The following is a 23183-nucleotide window of genomic DNA, read 5'->3' on the forward strand; positions in this document are numbered from 1 at the left end:
AGATTGAGAGTGACTTAAGAGCCCTTGTATGATGGTCAACTAATCTTCGACAAAGCAGGAAAAAATATCCAATGGGAAAAAGTCTCTTTAACAAATGGTGTTGGGGAAACTTGACAGCGACATGCAGAAGAATGAAATTGGACCACTTTCTTACACCTATACAAAAATAAATTCAAAATGGATGAACGACCTAAATGTAAGATAGAAAACCACCAAAATCCTAGAGGAGAAAACAGGAAGCAACTATTTGACCTCAGCTGTAGCCGCTTCTTACTAGACCTACCTCTGGAGGCAAGAGAAACAAAAGCAAAAGTGACCTACTGGGACCTCATCAAGATAAGATGCTTCTGCATAGCAAAGGAAACAACAAACCCAGAAGGCAACCAGTGGAATGGGAGACCGTATTTGCAAATGATATGTTGGATAAAGGGTTAGTATCCTAAATCTATAAAGAACTCATCAAACTTAACACCCTAAAAACAATCCAGTTAAGAAATGGGCGGAAGTGGAGTGCCTGGGTAGCTCAGTCAGTTAAGCCTCTGCCTTCAGCTCAGGGCATAATCCCAGGGTCATGGGATCAAGCCCTGCCTCACATTCCCTGGGAGCCGCCTCCTCCTCTGCTGCTCACTCAAAGTAGTATGGAGTTTCCTGCTTATGCTTGCGCGCGCTTTCTCTCTCTCTCTCTCTCTCTCGTCAAATAAATCTTTTTAAAAAAAGAAATGGGGAGAAGACATGAATAGACACTTTGCCAAAGAAGACATCCAGATGGCTAATAGATACATGAAAAAATGCTCAACGTCCCTCATCGTCAGGGAAATACAAATCAAACCACAATGAGATACCACCTCCTGCCTGTCAGAATAGCTAAAATTAACAATGGAGGAAACAACAGGTGTTGGTGAGGGAGGCTGTGAAGAAAGGGGAAACTGTACACTATTGGTGGGAATGCAAACCGGTACAGGCACTCTGGAAAGTAGTATGGAGTTTCCTCAAAAGTTAAAAATAGAACTACCCTATGGCCCACCAATTGCACTGATAGGTATTTATCAAAAGGATATAAAATAAAAAATGCTGATTCAAAGGCGCTTATGTGCCCCAATGTTTATAGCAGCATTATCAATAATAACCAAATTACGGAAAGAGCCCAAATGTCCATCAATTGACAATTGACAAACAGATAAAGAAGATGGGTGTATCTGTTCGTATATCATATACACTGTGCATGTATATATGTACATACACACAATAGAATATTACTCTGATGAAAAAGAATGAAATCTTGCCATTTGTAACAACGTGGATGGAACTAGAATGTATTATGCTAAGTAAAATAAGTCGGAAAAATCAGATGATTTCACTCACATGTAGAATTTAAGAAACAAAACAGATGAACATAGGGGAAGGGAAGGAAAAGGTAAAAACAGAAGGAGACAAACCAAAAGAGACTCTTAACTATAGAGAACAAACAGGGTTGCTGGAGTGAAGGTAGGTGGGGGATGGGCTAAATGGCTGATGGGCACTTGGGGGGGCCCTTGTTGGGATGAGCACTGCATTCGTGTGTGGGTGATGAGTCACTGGATTCGGCTCCTGGAAGCAGTTCTGTACTGTATGTTAACTAACTTGAATTTAAATAAATAAAAAAAATTTTTAAAAAGCCCTGCTATGAAAGGGATTAGAGAAGCCAGAGACATGAAAGGTCACATATTGTGTGATTCCTTTCAGATGAGATGTCTAGAAAAGATAAATCCACAGAGACAAAAAGCAGGTTTGTGGTGCCAGGGTCTGAGGAGGGTGGCCGGCAAGTGGGAAGTAACTGCTTAATGGTTATAAGGTTTCCTTTCATTGGGGAGATAAAAGTGTTTTGGAGCTAGAAGTAGTGGGTGTGAGTGTATTGTGAATTGTTCACTTCTAAATGGCTATGTTACATGAGTTTCACCTAAAAAAAAAATTTTTTTTTTTAATTTAAAAACTGGTTTAGAGTGATGCCTAGCTGGCTCAGTAGAGGGTCTGACTCTTGATCTCAGGGTCGTAAATTCAAGCCCCACATGGAATGTAGAGATTAAAAAAAAGTGGATTAGGGATTTGATCGAGTTTTGATTTCTGATCTCAGTTTTGCCATTGCTATAATAAAATAGAGTTCTGAATATCACTGATTCTTTCCCTGGCTTTATTGAAGTATAATTGTATAAAATTAAAAATTAAAAAATTATATTTAAGGCATACAACATGATGATTTGATATCTATTGCGAAATGATTACCACAGTTAATTAACACATCTGTCATCTCATACAGTTATCTTTTGCGTGTATGTGGTGAGTACATTTAAGATCTCAAGTATGTCAATTTCAAGTATATAGTATAATTAACTGTAGTCACTATAGTGTACCTTAGATTCCCAGAACTTACGCATCTTATTCATTGGTATCTTGAATACAAAAGGAGTTTGAAAAATAACTGCTTGAGTAGTGCTGAGATTTCTATGATATTACAGTCTAGGAAAAATCTAGAAGTCTAGAACCTTCTGTTAGGAAAAGGAGGATCCCATACTTCCCTATTTCTAGTGCTCCTAGAAGTAGTGGAAAGGGGTGCCTGGGTGGCTCAGTCGGTTGAGTGTCTGACTCTTGATTTCAGCTCAGGTCATGTGAGATCAAGCCCTGTGTAGGGATCCACACTCAGTGGGGGGTCTACTTGAGATTCTCCCCCTCTCCCTCTGATCCTCCCCCCTCAAATAAATAGATAAATTCTTGGGGGGGGGGCGGAAACTAGTGGAAGGAATTCCTGTCCTCATGAGGGAGGTCTGAAAGCATCTCTGTGGGGCTGGCCCCTTTAAGTCTCAGAGACTGAAGTAATCTGGAAGCTAAGGAGTCATAATGACAACTTTCTTGGTAATTCTCCTTGGAAATGTAGTTCTTACTCTCCAAGACCAGAAGTACTGAGAAGTAGTGCCACCTTCTCCTCACTTTGGTTGGTGAGAGATCAATGTAAATGGGTTTATATATCTCTGGCTTCCTTTTCTAAAATCCAAATGTCCTTGCCCTAGGCAGGGCACCATGTTAGTGAATTTGGGCTCTTTCCCATCCTTTGCGGAACACAGAGTTTAGTGAAAAGAATTCCTCTGAAGCATGGTGTACATGGCCAATCCTATTTCTAAAGCCTTGGAGGGAGTGGAAGAGAGAAGGTCCTGGCCCACGAACATCCATGCCAATACACGAGCATTACTGCTAATGTAAATGCGTCTGTTGAGAAAAGTGCGTGTAGCTATGTGGAGGAACACTACTTTGGGCTTTTGTTCAGGGTTTTCATGAATCCAGGTATTCATGAAAAACCTGAACAGACCTGTGGGCGGTCAGTGCATGGGAATCCTCCAGGACTCACAGTGCAAGTACAGAGCGTGGGAGGAGAGAGGTGCTGTCAACCCACCATCATGAGAGCCTGTGACTTGGGCACACGCCCTCCTGCATAGACTTCCAAGACAGGGAGCCAAACTGATTGCTATCTGTCACTGCAGGAGATGGTGGCTTAGAAATGGACATGCTAGGGGACCTTGAGTCCCTGCAGTTTGAGTATGGGATTCAAGAGGAAGATCGCAGCTGGCTGTATTTGCAGGGCCGTTCTCGAGGGCTGATGATCAAGTCCTGTGCCCATGCAACCTTCTTCTGCAAGCTACTGTGTAATTTGAGGTAAGCTAGGTCTCCAAGGTCTGGCAGATGGAGAAAAGCCTCGCTGAGGAGTATCCAGACAACTTAAACTTTCTATGTTGGAGGATAACTTGGGCAGGGGGTGTGTCCTCCTACCTTTTCCAATCCACAGTCAAACACTACGAGTCCGAAGGCACTGGGAAATGAATACCAGAGTCCCTTGGCTGTGGTTACATAATGAAGCATAGATTATGATTTTGTGTGGTGGGTGGATTGGCTAAATGATCATTTCATTTGTTCACCCTTTCCTGGACCCCCTGGGACCACGAGCTTGTCTTCCACTGCTACCAATGACTAACTATCCTGTGGCTGTTGGCTGAAAATGAGGGTGGTTCTTACTTTCAAGGGCTAAGCTAATGGTGGAATTCTCCCTAACAGGAAAGCCACCTGAAACTTTGGGGGTCCTTTTGGTCAGGTGACTTGCATGAAACCCAGGGATACTGATTTGCAAAGAAGCTCAGTCTAGTCCTGCCCTCTGGTATCTCTGTACCATGTGGCTTTGATCATTTAAACAGGAAGTGTCTGAGAACCAAGTATCTAAGCCCAGACTCTTGGATTGTGTAAGCTACTCCTGGAACATTGGTAGTGCCCCCTGCCCCCAAACTATTTTTTTTTTTTCTGAAATTAAATCTACTCCTGGATGGTGGGACCAGATCTGAATTGAACATATTACTGATATAGCAGAGACAAAAAGGGGCGTAATGGTCTACCGATTGGTTGATAAGAAGACATAAACCTTCTGGTTGCATCCCAGATGAGTGGTGAGAAACCAGAATGTGACATTTCTGGGAGGCATTTTATATTTGGAAGGATCAGGCACAGAGAAAACACTTTCCTTTCAACCTAGAGAGAAGCCTTAAATAGAAAGTGGCTTGTGATGTTTATATGGAAACTCCAGAGCTTAAGACTAATTCTAATAGAATTAGAAAACAAGTATAAGATTGTCATATAACAACAGAAAACAATGCCTTATGGATTCAGACGTCCGACTTTGTTCACCTTGGGCCAAGGAAGTAGATCCAGAACCCACAGTAAGTGAGCCTCTGGAAAAGAGTGACCTCAAACCTTTGATCCTCCAATTCTCAAGTTTGTTTCCCCCTAATACCACTTACTCTGATAAATCAGATGTTTGAAAAAAGCTAAGTTCCCTGGTTACCCAGATGTATGCAAAACTACAATAGCAAACCAGAAAGAGTCGGTATGTGGTAGGACAGGGGAAATCTTATCATGGTGGCAGTGAAAACTGGCCGCTGTCCGCACAGGAAGCGGGGCTGGAGCTGGCCCCTGTGTCCCAGGGTGCTGCACAGACAGTCGGCAGTTCACAGGGATAGTTCTGAGTCAAACAGTTAAGTATTCAGACCTTGTGTTTAAGCAGGCAGGGAAATGCATGGTACGTGTAACAACCGCAACACAATATGTTCATTTAAAAAAATGTTTTAGACAAGTTTTGGTCCCTTGAAGGGGTACGCTTTACTTTGGGGCAGATTCACTCAGGGCACCTTTCCTTCCCTGGCAATGCTGGAGAAGTGGCCCCTAACCGGAATGCCTTGTCTCTGGGGCGCTTAATGTGCCCCAGGCTGCCACGCGAGGGTATTGGAGCACAGAGCATTGAGGTTCACAGTGAAGAGCTACAGAGCACACGTGTATTTATTTATGTATCTGTGTGTTCATTCTCCAGAGAATCGTTCCACGAGAAGCAAACTTCCAGCTGTCTCTCGACTGGCGTGGTTGCTGACATTCCCAATGATGATGAGCTAAAGGTAGGCATCATCGGAGGCGGCCACCTCGGGAAGCAGCTGGCTCGTGTACTGCTTCAGCTTGTCCCCATCCCTGCTGAGAACCTGAGGATCTCTACTCGGAGGCCAGAGGCCCTGGGTGAGGAGCAGTGTGTGGCAGAGAGGGGCTCGGGGGTTGACGAGGCCATTTTGAAAGGGTCCCTTGAGAAAGGCACCCCTGCACAGAGATGCTGAGTTCTCTGCTCACTAGCCCTGAAGAAAGTTAGAAAAATGTTTGTGTGTGTGTTTAAAGATTAATTTATTTATATATTAGAGAGAGAGATCATGTGCATGCCAGTGGGGGTAGGGTCAGAGGGCAAGTTAGAGAATTTCAGGCAGACTTCCTGCTGAGCACGGAGCCTGAAGCAGGGCTCGATCTCATAATCCTGAGATCATGACCTGAGCCGAAGTCAAGAGTCAGATGCTCAACCGACTGAGCCCTTAATCATCATTTTAATATGATGCCCCTTAATCCAGGTGCCCCAGGTGCCCCTTAATCATCATTTTAATATGCCTTTAAAATTTTTTGTTTTAATATTTTCTTCATTGATCACTAGAAGAACTGAATATGTTTTATAGTTCCATTTCTATTTCTTTTTCTTTTTTTTGAGTTCTTTTTGTCCAGTTTTTCTGTTGGAGTGCCTGAATTTTTCTTATTAATTTGCAAGTATTCTTTCTCTATTAAACTTAAAAAAAAATCTTATTTACCATGTGAGACAAATTTCTGAAATTTCATCAAAAGGACCAGTATATGTGTTTCAATAAGGTACATATATTCTTTGGAAAGCATTATATTTATTAATAATAAAATTACAGTTTTAGAACATCCCTGCATGTTGCATAAGGAAGAATTCAAGATGCTTAGCATCAGTTTTTTTTTTCTTTTTTTAAAAGATTTTATTTATTTATTTGACAGAGAGAAAGAAGAGAGCACGAGCTGGGGTGGGTGCGGGAGAGGGAGAGGCAGGTTGTCCACTCAGCAGGGAACCCAGTGCGGGGATCATGACCAGAGCCGAAGGCAGATGCTTAACCCAGGTGTCCTGGGTTAGAGAGCATTGGGCTCTCTGCTCAGCAGGGAGCCTGCTTCCCCCTCTCTCTCTGCCTGCCTCTCTGCCTGTTTGTGATCTTGTCTGTCAAATAAATAAATAAAATCTTCAAACACACACACACACACACACACACTACCTTATGTGAGTTTACATTTTTATGTTTGAAATCCATCTCAGATAAGTACAGTGATTAACTGCCAATGACTGAAAGCAAATACAGGAGTCATCACATTTCTCCCAACATTTCAAACTATCTTGTTCTCAATATACTTTACTGAAACTGTCAGTGCATCTTTCCGACTCCTCCCAGCCTCTGTCCTGTGTTCTTCTCCTGTCCTCGCTTTTCCCACCAGCTAGAGCCCCGTGATTTCTCAAAATCTCAGTTTCCTTATCTGTAATATAGGAATAATACTAGTCTCAAAATGTCCTTGTGAGGATTGCCTTCCATAAGTATGTAAAGTACGTTGTATGCCACCTGGCACAAGATAAACTGTCTGTAAATTAGAGCAAGAAGCCTTCTTCCTGATGATTTTTCTTCCTAAACAAACAAACCTGAAAAATTCTAGCATTTGGTCTAAAAGCAAGATAAGGATGAATTACAACCTCCAGTGACACTAGCTGCTTTGCTAATGGTGTTAGGGCATGGCCCGAATGCTTTAGAAGACGTGAGGACGGGTCTCTTTGATTTACGTGGAGACAGGACTCGAGAAAGAGTCGTCGTCATCCTCTCCCCACAGCTGATGTTTAGGTCAAACCCCTTTGTACTGTGATCTTTCTTCCTTTATCCCTCCCAGATGAGTTCCAGAACCTGGGAATCCAGTGTTTTTACCATAACCCTCAACTGGTGGACTGGGCCAACGTGATATTCCTCTGCTGCCTGCCATCTCAGCTGCCTAATATCTGCCTGGAAATTCAAACCCACCTCAAGAAAGACCACATCGTGTACAGCTTTGTAGCTGCCATCCCAATAGCCAGGTACCCTGTTTGCACGGCGCTGGCAGAGCTGCCCCATCCCCTCATATCTGGCTCCATCCCCCACCTGCACCCCAGCCCCTTACATCCCGCTTGGAGTTGGTCATTCACAAGAATAAGGCGGAAGCAGCTTCTTCTGCAACACCCAACCTGTCTTTCTAATTGTGTCTTCCCCACTTCTCCATAACCACCGCTTGAGGCTGGAACGTTTTCTTTGATGGGCAGGTGCATTGTTTCCCTCCGCTTGAAGCTGACTAGTGTTCCCTCCTTGCATCAATGGGAAGGAAAACCGTCAGTCAACAGCATGAAATGTAATTGACGGCGTGTGCCAAATATTGTTTTTGTACCCCTGCTGTCTAGCCTAGCGCCCGGTGGGAGACACTAAGTGTCCAGTAGGCTGCGGAACAATCCGACTAGGAAGCAGCGCCCTCCAATCTGCGCCCCCCCCCCCCCACCACCACCACGTTTGCCTCCAAGGGGTGCTGTGCAGGGCAGGAAGTCATTGGGGTTGGATGTGATCCAATGCAGGGGATCGTGGGGTGGTTTATGGGAGTCCGAGCTCTGCCCTCCCTGTCTTGGGGGCTTTCCTTTCAGGTTGAAACTCCTCCTGAACCACACCAGTATCTTGCGGCCTCAGTATCAGTGTGTTGAAGAATGGGTCAGCATCTGGGGGACCAATAAGGACATCACAGCGGCCCTGCAAGATCCCGTGATTCTTCAGGCCACCTGCCCGTTCAGCTCGGCTGGTAAGGGCTCGCCGCGTTTTGGGCAGTCTCTTCAAAGTTACTTTCCTCTCAGACTGCTGCTACTTTATAATCCCAGCGTGTGTGGGCTTGTGTGTGTCTCGGGTATGTGTGTAGGGGGCTACAGGCTGGATGCATTCTCAGCTATTTAGGTTTTTTTTGTTTTGTTTTTAAAAATTTTACTTATTTGAGAGAGAGTAAGAGAGAGGGCATAAGCGTGGGTGGGGGGGGCAGAGGGAGAAGCAGGCTCCCCGCTGAGCAGGGGGCCCAACACGGGGCTCCATCCGAGGACCCCAGGATCATGACCTGAGCCAGAGGCAGACACTCAACCAGTTGAGCCACCCTGGTGCCCCCAGCTATCTAGGTTTTGAAAGGGAACGGTTTTGGTGGCGAAAAGCCTGCCTGCTTTAGGGAAAGCAGAGAAGTCTGAGCGTTGTTAAGGCTGAACCAGAAACAGCCAGAGGTAAGAGCCTGTTTAAATAGGAGGATGTGATGTTGGGCCTTAACGGCTTTTCCCTGCTCTAATCTCGTATTTTCCCTTAAGTCTCTTCTTCTTGATGGAAGGATCATTCTAGAGATTTCTAGAATGCTTTTGCCATTAGCAATGCCTACATTAGTCACCCCCATCCTCCTACGGTAGGGTTAACATGCTATTTGTTATAAAGGGCACAGTTAGGGCTCTGGGCTTACAAAGAGGGGTGTTTGCTTATCTTCAGGTTCATATAACCAACCTGTCTTGGAGAAAAGGCGGCTGGCTGTTCACTGTCTGGGTTTGTCCTACATTCTAGGCAAGCCCTTTTGGTGATGCTAACTGGTATTTCCCTCCCCATGAACATGCAGGGGGAATAACCCTCAATTCCAAGTGGCTGGAGGGAGTGCTGTACACGGTCCTAAACGTCTGCACCGCCAGGGACGTGCCTCACCTACAAGCGCTGCAGCGGCTGAACCAACTGCTCCTCTCTGTGCACTCCGCAGCCTGTGGGAAGGATGGAGCGTCTTGCCCTACCCTCGAGTTACGTGATCTTGTCAGCCAGGTCTACAGCAAGAACCTGCCTCAGCGGAGGTAAGGCCTCAGACGGCTGGCGACTCTAATTTCCGCCACACCGTTGCAGCAGGTGCTTTGTTCTCTTTTCTCCTCTAATGTAATCTTTATTTCCTTTTTTCTCTCATGTAATCTTTAAAATTTTATAAAAATAATACATTCTTGGGTTTTTTTTTTTTTTAAAAAGGTTTGATTTATTTGAGGGAGAAAGAAGAGAGAGAGTGCACGAGCAGAGGGGAGGGGCAGAGGGAGAGGGGAAGCAGACTTCCCACTGAGCAGGGAGCGGGGCTCGATCCCAGGACCCAGAGACTATAAATTGAGCTGAAGGCAGACGCTTAACCAACAGAGCCACCCAGGTGCCCCGAAACAATATATTCTTGTAAAAATTCCTTCTAGTGGAAAAGTGAAAGCTCTCCTTGGCTTTCCAAACACCATTTCATATGGTTTTTATATTTTGTCTTTTTAATCTATACATTTGCAAACATATATTTATGTTGTCATGATATTGTAACATGTATGCATATCTATATACATTTAAGAAACATGCAGACTAAGTATACTGATTTTCACTTGCTATGTTATAGACACTGTTCTATGTCAGTACAATCATATCTACTTCATTTATGAGCAACTGCATAGGTTATCTGTTGGGTACATTATTTCATTAGATTTATTCATCTTCTTTCTTTCTTTTTTAAAGATTTTATTTATTTATTTGACAAACAGAGATCACAAGTAGACAGAGAGGCAGGCAGAGAGAGAGAGAGAGAGGGAAGCAGGCTTCCCACTGAACAGAGAGCCCGATGCGGGACTCGGTCCCAGGACCCTGAGATCATGACCTGAGCTGAAGGCAGTGGCTTAAACCACTGAGCCACCCAGGCGCCCCTTCTTCTTCTTCTTCTTCTTTTTTTTTTTTTTTAAGATTTTATCCATTTATTTGACAGAGATCACAAGTAGGCAGAGAGGCAGGTGGGGGGGGGCAGGCTCCCTGATGAGCAGAGAACCCGATGCTGGGCTCAATCCCAGGACCCTGGGATCATGACCCAGGGTCATATATATTTTAGAATATATATTTTAGAATCCGTTAGATCTAACGAAGGCAGAGGCTTTAACCCACTGAGCCACCGAGGCGCCCCTCTTCTTCTTTTTTTTTTAAAGATTGATTTATTTATTTGATAGAGAAGCAGTGAGAGGGAAAACAAGGAGGGGGAGTGGGAGAAGCAGGCTTCCTGCTGAGCAGGGGGCCGGATGTAGGACTCGATCCCAGGACTCTGGGATCATGACCAGAGCCGAAGGCAGATGCTTAACCAACTGAGCCACCCAGGCACCTGGTCTTATTTCTTCTTGATGGCAATGTAGTTTTCCCGTGCCCCAAATTCTGAATATGGGCTCCAACTAAATATTCTTTCTTTTTTTTTTTTTTTAATTTTATTTACTTATTTGACAGAGAGAAATCACAAGTAGGCAGAGAGGCAGGCGGAGGGCGGGGGAGCAGGCTCCCCGCCAAGCAGAGAGCCTGATGCGGGAATCGATCCCAGGATCCCAAGATCACCACCTGAGCCGAAAGCAGAGGCTCAACCCACTGAGCCACCCAGGCGCCCCCCAGAGATCCCAATGTGGGGCTCAATCCCAGGACCTGAGAATATGACCTGAGCCAAAGGCAGAGGCTTAATCCACTGAGCCACCCAGGTGCTGCCCCCCCGCCTTTTTAAAGATTTTATTTATTTGTCAGAGAGAAAGCAGAAGCAGAGGGAGCAAAAGGCAGAGCAGGCAGAGGAAGAAGCAGGCTCCCCGGTGAGCAGGGAGCCCAATGGACTTGATCTCAGGATCCGAGGATCACAACCCGAGCCAAAGGCAAATGCTCAACCGACTGAGCCACCCAGGCGTCCTGCAACTAAATATTCTTGTACTTACTTTGCATACTTATACCAGTATTTCTGTTGGATGAATATCTAAAAGAATATTTTAGAAGAATATTTTTGGGTCAGAGGTGAAATATATTTTACGTTTGATAGTTATTCCCGAATTGCTTATCAAAAATATGGTGCCTATTTACATTCCCACCAGTACTGTGTGGGTGTGCCATTTCTCTATAGCTCGATTACTTGACCAATCTGTTTAACCTTTGATAATCTAATAGGGAAGAATTTTTGCCCTTGTTACCAGTGACCTCCATGCCACTAAATTCACTGCATACTTTTATTTATTTTAAGATCTTCTTTTATTTTATTTATTTTTAGAGAGAGAGAGAGTGCGCTTTTATTTTATTTATTTTTAGAGAGAGAGAGTGCGCTTGCGTGCGCACCAGTGAGGGAAGGAGCAGACAGACAGGGAGAAAAATCCCAAGCAGACGCCCCACTGAGTGCAGAGCCTGATGCAGGGCTCAATCTCAGAATCCTGAGATCAGATCATTGAGCTGAAATCAAGACTTGGATGTTCAACTGAAAGAGCCCCCCCACTACCCCAGGTGCCCCCACTGGATGCTTTTTAATCCTTTTCTTCCTTGGCTGTTGAATGTTCCAACCTTCTTGAATTAATCTCTTCTCTTGACTTTCCTGATAACCTCACATTCTCCTGTCTCTCCAGCCCCTCCTTTGCCAACAGCACCTCTTCTGCCTCATCCTGTCTCTGGGAGTTTCCAGGGCTCTGTCCTAGGCCTTCTTTGCTTGCCATCCTGCACTTCGTTCATGGGTACTCACCACTTCGGGGACTTTGGCTGCCATCTTTCCATGGACAGCACACAACTCTGTATCTCTATCCTAGATGTCAGCTTGAAACCCAGGAAAGTTTGTGGCCACCATCTCCCTTCAAACTAGACTAGTACGGTAGCATGCCTGCTGTCATACCTGCTCTCCTGGTGTTTCCTGCCTAAATACATGCTCCTTGCCAAGTTGTTCAAGCCAGAACCTTGCGAGTAAAACTCAATTATTCTAATCAATCACCAGCTGCCTGTGAGGCACTTTCTGTTGGGGGATTTTCCTTCCCCGTTAGCCTGTGATTCCTTTATCTCTCTTGCCTTGGATCTCTTTTCCTGGATCCCTCCTCCTCTGGCATGGATTTTTTTCTTTCATAGTGGTGGATCATATCCTCCAGTAGCTTCCTTACAAAAGAATGCATAGGAAGTAACTTAAAGAGACTATGTCTGAAAATGTTTTTATATTAACATAATATTTTACTGCGAACATAGCTAGGTATTGAACTCTAGGTTAGAAGTGATTTTCGCTCAGAATTTTAAAGGCATTGCTTCATTGTCTTATAGACAAGTTGCTGTTGAGAGGAACAGTGCCATTCTAGCTTTTGAATTCATCCTTTGAAATCTGTTTCTTTTGTCTCTGAGAATTTACAGGATCTTTTGACCTTAGTATCCTGAAATTTTATATTGCGTCATGATGTGTGTCTATTTTATTTTATTTTTGATGTGGATCTATTTAAACTCACTGTGTTGGGCACAGGGTGAACCTTTCCTTTTTTCCCTCCCTTAATTTAAAAAATTTTGTGAGATATAACTCTTATACAGAAAAAGTACGTATCCCCTAAATACATAAATATCCAGTTTAATGAACCATTGTAAAGGAAATATCCATGTAAGTGATACACATAAAAGAAACAGAACATTCAGTAGTCCTTCTTAATCTGAGTGTCGTGTTCTCCGATTTTCTCCAATCATGTCTGATAATATTGTCTCCTTTCCTGTTTTCTTTCTTCTTTTTCTAAATATTTTATTAGTCCATTGTTGAACCCCCTGGACTGGTACTCTGATTTTATCTTTCCTACTTTTTAAAAAAAGATTTTATTTATTTATTAGAGCACAAGCAGTGGGGAGGGACAAAGGGAGAGGAAGAAGCAAACTCCCCGCTGAGCAGAGAGTCCAACATAGGGCTGGATCCCACAACCACAAGTCTATAACCCAAGCTGAAACCAAGAGTTGGATGCCTAACTGACTGAGCCACCCAAGTACCCCCATTTTGAATATTTTCTTATTTTTAAAAATCTCTTTAAGATTTTAAGCCCTTTATTTGACAGAGAGACAGCGAGAGATGGAATACAAACAGGGGGAGTTGGAGAGGGAGAAGCAGACACCTCTCTGAGCCCGGAGCCCCATGCAGGGCTCATTTCCAGGATGCTGAGATCATGACCTGCGCTGAAGGCAGATGCCCAAGAAATGAGCCATCCAGGCTCCCCTTCTTTTTATTTTTTAAAAATATTTTATTTATTTAAGAGAGAGCAAAAGTGTGAGAGGCCACAGGGAAAGAGGGCAGAGCAGAATGCCACTGAGCAGAGAGCCCGATTCAGGGCTCGGTCCCAGGACCCTGAGAGTGTGACCTGAGCAGAAGGCAGAGGATTAAGCAGGGACCCCTATTTTGAATATTTTCAAAGATTTTTTAGAAGTCTCCAGATATCCCTTTTTTATATGGCATCCTGTTGTGTTTTCACTATGCAATACCATCTCTTATCCCTTTGAGAATGTAAATGAGAGCGGGTGTTTTTCTTCTGTGAGGAATCTGTCTCCCTCAGGTTGTTCTCTGATTATTTGTTTTGGTCTCTATCTTTCATATTCAAAGCTTTTTTCTTTTTCTTTATCTTTCTTTCTTTCTTTTTTTTTTTAAAGATTTTATTTATTTATCAGAGGGAGAGAGGGGGAGAGAGCGAGCACAGGCAGACAGAATGGCAGGCAGAGGCAGAGGGAGAAGCAGGCTCCCTGCTGAGCAAGGAACCCGATGTGGGACTTGATCCCAGGACGCTGGGATCATGACCTGAGCCAAAGGCAGCTGCTTAACTAAGTGAGCCACCCAGGCGTCCCTCAAAGCTTTTTTCTATGGAGAACTCTGTCTGCTCATATTTCATATGTCTGCTCATATTTCCTTGGAAAACCTTGAATATTGAGATTGTTAAGTCTTTGGGACCCAACTTGGGGAAAGAGAGCTGTGTATGTGTGGAAGAAGCGGGGTGGTCTTAATCTCAGGAAACAAACTGAAGGTTGCTGGAGTGGAGGGGGGTGAGAGGGTTGGGTGTCTAGGGGATAGACATTGGGGAGGGTATGTGCTGTGTATGGTGAGTGCTGTGAGTTGTGTAAGACTGATGAGTCACAGAACCGTACCCCTGAAACAAATAATATAACAAATATATGTTAATAAAAATTATTAATTAATATATTAAAAATTAAAAAGAAGAGGGTGGTTCTATCACTAGATTTTTTAAAACGTTTTCCCCCTATATTTAGCAAATCCTTTCCTTCAATAGTGCCTACTGTCCCCCTGTCCAGGTACCCTCTAGTTAACCCTTCAGGAGAATAAATTTTCTGTTGGGGAGGAGGAGGGTCAGTCTCCTGACTGTACAGCATTGGGTAGGGGGCTGGGAGGGCATCTCTCCATTTTAAGAATTTTTTTTAAAATTTTATTTATTTATTTGACATAGAGAGACAGTGAGAGCAGGAACACGGGCAGGGGGAGTGGGAGAGGGAGAAGCAGCCTTCCCCTCAAACAGGGAGCCCAATGTGGGCTCGATCTCAGGACCCCGGATCATGACCTGAGCTGAAGGTAGATGCCCAGTGACTGAGCCACCCAGGAGTCCCTCCTTTTTAAGATTTTCAACCCGTCATCCTATTTTTAGTCCCATCTCGCTCCCACTTCCTGATGTACTTCTTGAGTCTTCCATAGGTTCTGTGATGTAAATGGACTGAGTCTTGGTTTTCCCTGTTGCTGACTTCAGATTCAGCTCAGTGTTATCATTTGTCTATATTTTTTCCACCTTCCAACTTGCAGCTCTTGTGTTCATCTTATTCTCATTTTATATTCTTTGCTTATTTTTCCTTTGGATTATTTGCTTTTATTTATTGTTTTATAAAAGGTTTTTAGTGGGAATATGTTATGTATATTGGAAATAATTTTCGTATTTCTCTTACTTTTTGGTAAATTTTGCTGTTTAGGGATTCTAATTTTTGTAGTCAAAATTGTTAAATTACTTCATGACTTTAGAGTTTCAAGTCATACTAATTAAGAACCTCTTCATCCTAAGATATTCTATATTTTCTTCTAGTAATTTTTAAAAAAATATTTAAACCTTTAATCAGTTTGGGATTTTCAATATCTTCTATTCATTTTGGAAACCCAGTTGCCCTAACATTATTTATAGAGTAGCCATTTCTTTTCCTACCAATTTGAGATGAGATTTTTATCATTTGCTAAACTGCAAGATATTCATGGGTATATTTTTGGACTGTATTCTGAACTGTGGACCTATTTTTCTATTCCCACGCTATGATTAATTACTGTAATATCTCTCTATATTTTGGTATCTGTAGACCAAGTCCTCTTTAATCTTATTTTCCAGAATCTTAATCCTTCTTACACAATTATTCTTCATGTGAATTTTTTAAAAAGATTTTATTTATTTATTTGACAGGGAGATAGAGAGAGCACAAGTAGGCAGGGAGGCAGGCAGTGGGGGGCAGGAAGCAGGCTCTCTGCTGAGCAGAGAACCTGATTCCGGGCTTGATCCCGGGCCCCTGAGATCATGACCGGAGCCGAAGGCAGAGGCTTAACTCCACTGAACCTCCCAGGCACCCCTCTTCATATGAATTTTTTTAAAAAAAATTTATTTATTTATTTGAGAGAGAAACAGCATGAGCAGGGGAGGGCCAGAGGGAGAGGGACAAGGGAACTCCCCACTAAGCATGGAGCCTGACTCCGGGCTGGATCCCAGGACCCCAAGATCATGACTTGAGCTGAAGTCAGACACTTAACTGACTGAGTCACCCTGCTGCCCCCTTCATGGGAGTTTTTAAAAAATAACCTGAAAATTTAGAAAATTAACAAGTGCTTATAGTAAACAAGGTATTAACTAAAATGTACCAAACAGAAAGTGAAAGAAAGTACTACCCTCAGATCCCACCCTCCACTGTAACTACTATTAATATATGCTGTGATAAATGAACTGAGAATGGGCTGTTTCTAATGTTAAATCACTGCGTAGGATGTTTGCTCTTGGCTTCTGGCACTATTTATCAAGTTGAAAATGAAGGAGAAGTGATAGAAGATCATCCTTTTGCAACCTCTAATGAAATAATCTGGGCAACATTAGGTGAAAAGTTGATGGGGGAACTTCATAATGAATAGATCAGCCTGAGTCTGTTAATCAGTGTTAACACTGCAGAAGGAGAGACAATGTGTTACTAGATAAAAATAGACACGAATTTGAAAAAATAGACACAGAAGAGATGTCTTTTTTTTTTTTAAGATTTTTTTTTTTTAAATAATTTATTTGTCAGAGAGAGAGTGAGCGAGAGTGAGCACAGGCAGATAGAGTGGAAGGCAGAGTCAGAGGGAGAAGCAGGCTCCCCACGGAGCAAGGAGCCCGATGCGGGACTCGATCCCAGGACGCTGGGATCATGACCTGAGCCGAAGGCAGCTGCTTAACCAACTGAGCCACCCAGGCGTCCCTTTTTTTAAAGTTTATTTATTTATTTATTTATTTGATAGAGAGATCACAAGTAGGCAGAGAGAGAGGAAGGGGAACAGGCTCCCTGCTGAGCAGAGAGCCCGATGTGGGGCTCCATCCCATGACCCTGGGATCATGACCTGAACCGAAAGCAGAGGCCTTAACCCACTGAGCCACCCAGGCACCCCCCAGATGAAATATTCTTATTAAAAAGAAAGTCAAACCTGGGGCGCCTGGGTGGCTCAGTGGTTTAAGCCTCTGCTTTCGGCTCGGGTCATGATCTCGGGGTCCTGGGATTGAGCCCCACATTGGGCTCTCTGCTCGGCGGGGAGCCTGCTTCCCTCTCTCTGCCCGCCTCTCTGCCTACTTGTGATCTCTCTCTATCAAATAAATAAATACAAATCTTAAAAAAAAAAAATTCAAACCTGAATTTGATCAGGTCTGTAGATATAAATTCAAGAGGCAGGAGAGTGTTAAATGACCATGAGATATAATCAGCAAAACCCAGAATATGGGAAACTTTAGAGGCTAAACAACTGAATTTCTTCAACAAATAAACTGCAAGAGAAAAAAAAGAGGAAGGGGAAATCAAAGGTTTAAAAAAAAAGACTTAAAAGTCACATGAACTGGCTATCTGGATGGCTTAGATGGTTAAGCGTCTGCTTTTGACTCAGGTCATGGTCTCAGGGTCCTCAGATCTAGGTCCTCAGATCTAGCCCGGCATTGGGCTTTCTGCTCAGCAGGGAGTCTGACTCTCCCTCTGTCTCTCCAGCCAACCCCTCTGCTGTGCGTGCATGCTCTCTCTCTCTCTCTCAAATAAATAAATACAATCTTTAAAAATGAAAAGTCACATTAACCAAAATATATGTGTAGACTGAGTTTCATATCTCTCCCTTCCTTTAATTAATATAAAAACAACATAAATAGATTTCCTAATATTAAGCTTTCATTGCATTCTTAAACTTTACTTAGTGATACACTTCCAAATCTGTTTTTTTTTTTAAGATTTTATTTATTTGATAGAGATCACAAGTAGATGGAGAGGCAGGCAGAGAGAGAGAGAGAGAGAGAAGCTGAGCAGAGAGGCTGATGCGGGACTCAATCCCAGGACCCTGAGATCATGACCTGAGCCGAAGGCAGCGGCTTAACCCACTGAGCCACCCAGGCGCCCCCCAAATCTGTTTTGCTTGTATTTTATTTAAGACATTTAAATCATACTCAAAAATAAAATTGGTCTGTCGTTTTCGAATTTGGTATCAACATTGTATTAACCCTATAGAATTAGGAAGCTTTTAGTTCCGGAACAGAACAGAGAAATTATAGATTTCTTGAAGATTTGACAGAACTTTACTATAGGTCTCTGTGGTCCAAATATCTTGCAGGGGAAGTTGCTATTTGACTGTCTTTTCAGTTTTTCCAGTTTATGATCTGTTCGGGTTTACAATTTCTTGAGTCAACTTTGGTCATGGTATTTTTCTAGCAGAAATATTTAATTTTTATATGGATTTCAAATTTGATGGCCCATGACTGTACTTGTATTTTTAAAATCTCATCAGATTATATCTCATTTTGTATTTCTAAGATCACATATGAGTTTAACATTTTTTTCTTGGTTAAATTTGCTAGCAGCTTGTCTCTTTTATTGATTTTTTAAAATAATCAGTTTATAGTTTTATTTATTCTACTGGCCAACTTTTTAATTCAAGTATTTCTACTTTTATCTTTAATAATTTGTTCCTCTTTTCTTTTGTGTTATTTTGTGGCTCTTTTTCTTAGCTTCTTGAATATTTACGGTTCATTTAATTTCAATCACATTATTATTATAAAAATAGTAAGAGCTAAGAATGTTCATCTAGCCTCTTCAGCTATGTGCTATTTTGGTCTTTAAAATAACCATGACCTTGTTGGGCACAAAGTTCCTGTGTTATTCAAATCCATTATGTCCTTGCTCCTCAGACTAGCTGGGATCCGTGTCATCATCTGGGAATTTGTTTAGAAACACAGAATCCGGGGCCCCACCCCAGTTATATGAAATCAGAATCTGCATTTTTACAAAGTCCCAAGTGATAACTGTATTCAAGTTGGAAAAGTGCTATTTTGTATTCTTTTTCATCAGATGATTTGTTAGAATGAGAAGCATGACATATTAGTTTTTCCACTTTAATTGTAGTGTCTCACATTCTCTTTATATTTCTAATAATCTTTGTAAAGTTTGAAGCCATATCATCTGACGAAAAAATGCTCATAACTTTTATGTCCTCTTGGTGAATCGTACTTTTTTTCTCAACACTTGTTTAAATTTTTTAAAACTCTTGTTTTACTTTTTTTTTCTTTTAAGATTTTATTTATTTATTTAACAGAGACACAGCAAAGAGAGGGAGCACAGGAAGCGGGAGTGGGGGAGGGAGATGCAGGCTTCCCACTGAGCAGGGATCTTGATTCAGAGCTCAATCCCAGGACCCTGGGATCATGACCTGAGCCAAAGGCAGAGGCTTAACTACTAGGTCACCCAGGCGCCCCATTAGCTTTTTTTTTTTTTTTAAGATTGTATCCATTTACTTTCGTGTGAGAGAGAGAGAGAGAGCATGAGGTGGGGCAGGGAGGGAGCAGAGGGAGAAGCAGGGAGCCCAATGTGGGGCTCCATCCCAGGACCCTGTGATCACGACCTGAGCTGAAGGCAGCCACTTAACCCACTGAACCACCCAGGCACCCCTAAATGAATAATCGTTAAAACACAAATAGATTGGGGCACCTGGGTGGCTCAGTGGGTTGGGGCCACTGCTTTCTGCTTAGGTCATGATCCCAGGGGCCTGGGATCGGGCCCCACCTCGGGCTCTCTATTCCGTGGGGAGCCTGCTTCCTCCTCTCTCTCTGCCTGCCTCTCTGCCTACTTATGATCTCTCTCTGTCAAATAAATAAATAAAATCTTTAAAAAAAAATAAATAGGTAAAAGATTTATTTTAGAGAGAGAGCAGGGGGAAGGGCAGAGGGAAAAGGTGAGAGAGAATCCTCATGCAGACCCTGCCCTAAACCCCGAGCGTGACTTGGGGCTCGATCCTAGGACCCAGAGATCATAACCAGAGTGGAAAGCACGAGTCTGCTGCTCAACTGACTGAACCACCCAGGCACCCCTCAAAAAACTTTTGAGATAATTGTAGGCTCATGTGCAGTTTTTTTTTTTTTAAAGTCGTTTCAGGGGTAGAATTTAGTGATTCATCAGTTGCATGTAACACCCTGTGCTCATCACATCAGGCGCCCTCCTTAATGTCCATCAGCCGATTATCCCTTATCGGTTAATCAGCCGATTAACCGTTTTACATTATTACTACTGACCCACCTGCCCTCCAGCAACCCTGTTTGTTTCCCAGAGTTCAATGTCTTTTATGGTTTGCCTCCCTCTCAACTGTCATCTTATTTTTTGCTTCCCCTATGTTCGTTTTGTTTCTTAAGTTCCACATATGAGTGAAATCCTTCACATGCAGTTTTTAAAAATAATACAAGGCAATTCCACATACCCAATTATCTACTTACCCCCAACGGTACACATTTTAGTACAAATATCTCTACATGGATATGATAAAGCTATGATAGACTACTGCAAGCAGGATAATGCCACCGATATAGCCAGGACCTAGAACTGATCTGTCACTGAGTGACCCTTCATCTTGGCCATCTCCTCATCAACTTGGCAATTGTTAATTTGTTTTTCATTTCCATATTTTGTGATTTCCAGAATGTTACATAAATGGAATCATGGAGTATGTACCCTTTGGGACTGACCTTTTTCATTCAGCAAATTCTCCAGACATTCACCCAAGTTGCTGTGTGTATTAATTGCTCATTCCTTCTTATTGCTAAGGAGTATTTGTAGCATGGATGTACCATACTTTAATCATTCATCTGTTGAAGGACTCCAGAGCAGTTCCCAGGTTTTGGCTGTTTTGTTTTTGTTTTTTCTCTTTCAGTTTTTGGCTATTAGGAATAACGTTGCTATGAACATTCGTGTACAGATTTTTTGTAACCATCATTTTTCATTTCTCTGGGACGGATGCTCATGATTACAATTCCTAGGCCATTTGGTAGTTGTATGCTTTTTGTTGTTTTGTTTTTAAGACACAGCCAAACTGTTTTTCAGAGTGGTTACAGAGTGTAACCGTTTTACATTATTACTAGCAATGTATGATCCAGTTTCTCTACATTCTCACCAGGATTTGGTGTTGCCATTTTTATTTTACCATTACATTTGTAGATTAATTTGTGGACAAGTGACATCTGTATTATGTTGAGTTTTCCCACCCATGAACACAGTATGTTTCTCCATTTATTTAGACCTCCTTAATTTCATCAACATTTTGTAATTTTCAGTATACAAGTCTTTTTTTTTTTTTTTTTTTTTTGTAAAGTTTTATTTATTTGGGAGAGAGAGCACAAACATGAGCAGGAGGGGCAAGGGGGAGGGAGAGAGAATCTCAGGCAGACTCTGTCCTGAGCACAGAGCCAGATGCCAGTCTCAATCTCATGACCCTGAGATCATGACCTGAGTCAAAACCCAGAGTTCACCACTTAACCAACTGTGCCACCCAGGTGCTCTAGTATGCAAGTCTTATACATGTTTTGTTAGATTTACATCCAAGTATTCCTTTTGTGTATGTGTGAATGGAACTGCATTTTTTATTATAGTGCCCAAGTTGTTCATTGTGTGTGTATACACACACACACACACACACACACACACACATAAATACAATTGGGTTTTGTATTGTTTGTTTCCTGTGATTTTGCTGAACTCATTAGTTCTGGGAAATTCTTTTTGTAGATTCCTTGGGATTTTCCACATAATCACGTCATCTATAAATAGAGACAGATCTGTTTTTTCCCCCAATCTGTATGCTATTTTTCCCTTTTTCTGCTTTATTCCATTGTCTACAACTTCCAGTATATGTTAAATAAGGGGGGGTGAGAACAGATATCCTTGCTTTTACTCTGATCTTTTTAACACGGTAACAACCCTATGTCTTGATACTTTTTAACTTGAATTATCTTGAGTTATAAAGTTGCTCTATTCTCATTTGTATATTTATTTCTACTTCTTTTCCTATAAAGTTGAAGAAGATATCTTAAAAGAAATGAGATATTTTATATTTTTTAAAAGATTTATTTATTTATTTTAAAAAGAGAGAGAGACAGTGCAAACACTGGGGGAGGGGCAAAGGGAGAGGGAAAGAACCCTAATCAGACTCTGCATTGGGCATCAAGTCCTATGTAGTGCTCGAGCTCATGACCCTGAGATCAAAACCTGAGCAGAAACCAAGAGTCAGACACTTAACTGACTGCACCACTCAGGCCTCCAGATCTTTTGTATTCCTAATGCCCATGATACTCTTATGCATCTATGTCTTTTTCTTTTCTTTTCTTTTCTTTCTTCTTCTTCTTTTTTTTTTTTTTTAGAGAGGATGTGCATGCAAGCAGAGGGGAGAGGGAAAGGGAGAGAGAGAAGAATCTTAAGCAGGCTCCACATCCAGCACAGTGCCTGACATGGGGCTTGATCTCATGACCCTGGGATCACGAGTTGAGCCAAAATCAAGAATCCAATGCTTAACCCACTGAGTCATCTAGGTGCCCCTGATGTATTCTATTTCTAAATTTAAGGGACAAATACTGAAAAGGATGTCAATGTCATTGTTATAATCATTCTTTAATTATGAATTTCCTCCCAAATGCACTTAGAAAAATGTACTTAAACATGCAAAATGCATCACAAGTACAATTAACTCCACATAGTGAAAAGCTGTAGCTGAATGTTTATGAATTTTAATTAGTTTGATGTAGAAAATAAAGAACCTTATTTCCAAATGTTGGAAAACTTTAAAGGAAATGTTTAACAGCCAAATCAGATGTATTAAACAGACATAAGAAAGTAACAGTATTTTTTTTTTCACCCCAGGCCTTTCCCCTGGTTTGATCTGACTGCGGTGCAACTCAAGGAAACTCCCTTTAGTCAGCATCTCTCAGTCAGTCCTGCTCTCCAGGACCACCTTACCTATCGATACTGTGATTCATTTGGCATCTCCCTAACCAAAGAACAGCAGCCAGCGGTTTCCACGGGCTCTGCCTCTCAGTAAGAGAAGAGACCTCGGGAATTTTTTTCCCTCCATAATGCTTGCACCCTGATTATCACAATTGTCACTGGGAGTCATGTGAGTGTACTGTGTTTGCCACATATTTGGGCACTGAGGAATTAGAAAATGGTACTAATTAATCTTTAACATACAGAATAAAATGAGGTCTTTTATATCAGTATATTTGGGTATGTCTGGCTTTTGGAAGCAACCAAATGAAACCATAACCTGACACACTTAAGTTGCTTCCCCAGGAATATAAATTATCTTTCTTCTAAAAGCTAAATTCAAGAAGTTAAGTCATAATTAGACAATACATACTGTGGCTTGTTTTCCTATAGCAGTGT

At 42.2% G+C, this 23183-nt stretch overlaps 1 protein-coding gene across 1 annotated transcript; it reads left to right on the forward strand.

The window, feature by feature from the left end:
• The first annotated feature begins 3526 nt into the window (after positions 1 to 3526).
• On the forward strand, positions 3527 to 23014 carry NOXRED1 (NADP dependent oxidoreductase domain containing 1). The gene is made up of 6 exons (XM_059371327.1): positions 3527 to 3681; positions 5378 to 5574; positions 7318 to 7498; positions 8090 to 8241; positions 9079 to 9301; positions 22662 to 23014. The coding sequence occupies exons 1-6, from the start codon at positions 3527 to 3529 to the stop codon at positions 22837 to 22839; spliced, it is 1086 nt and encodes a 361-aa protein (XP_059227310.1). The 3' UTR covers positions 22840 to 23014.
• The last annotated feature ends 169 nt before the right edge of the window (positions 23015 to 23183 follow it).

The sequence above is a fragment of the Mustela nigripes genome, chromosome 13 (assembly GCF_022355385.1).
Source record: "Mustela nigripes isolate SB6536 chromosome 13, MUSNIG.SB6536, whole genome shotgun sequence".
In the NCBI taxonomy this organism is placed as follows: domain Eukaryota; kingdom Metazoa; phylum Chordata; class Mammalia; order Carnivora; family Mustelidae; genus Mustela; species Mustela nigripes.

Bases quoted from the DNA above. Each gene is read 5' to 3' on its own strand.
- NOXRED1 (XM_059371327.1), top strand. From the start codon at position 3,527: ATGGACATGCTAGGGGACCTTGAGTCCCTGCAGTTTGAGTATGGGATT. The intron at 3,682-5,377 runs GTAAGCTAGGTC...TTCATTCTCCAG, and splicing joins AAGCTACTGTGTAATTTGAG to AGAATCGTTCCACGAGAAGC. The intron at 7,499-8,089 runs GTACCCTGTTTG...CTTTCCTTTCAG, and splicing joins GCTGCCATCCCAATAGCCAG to GTTGAAACTCCTCCTGAACC.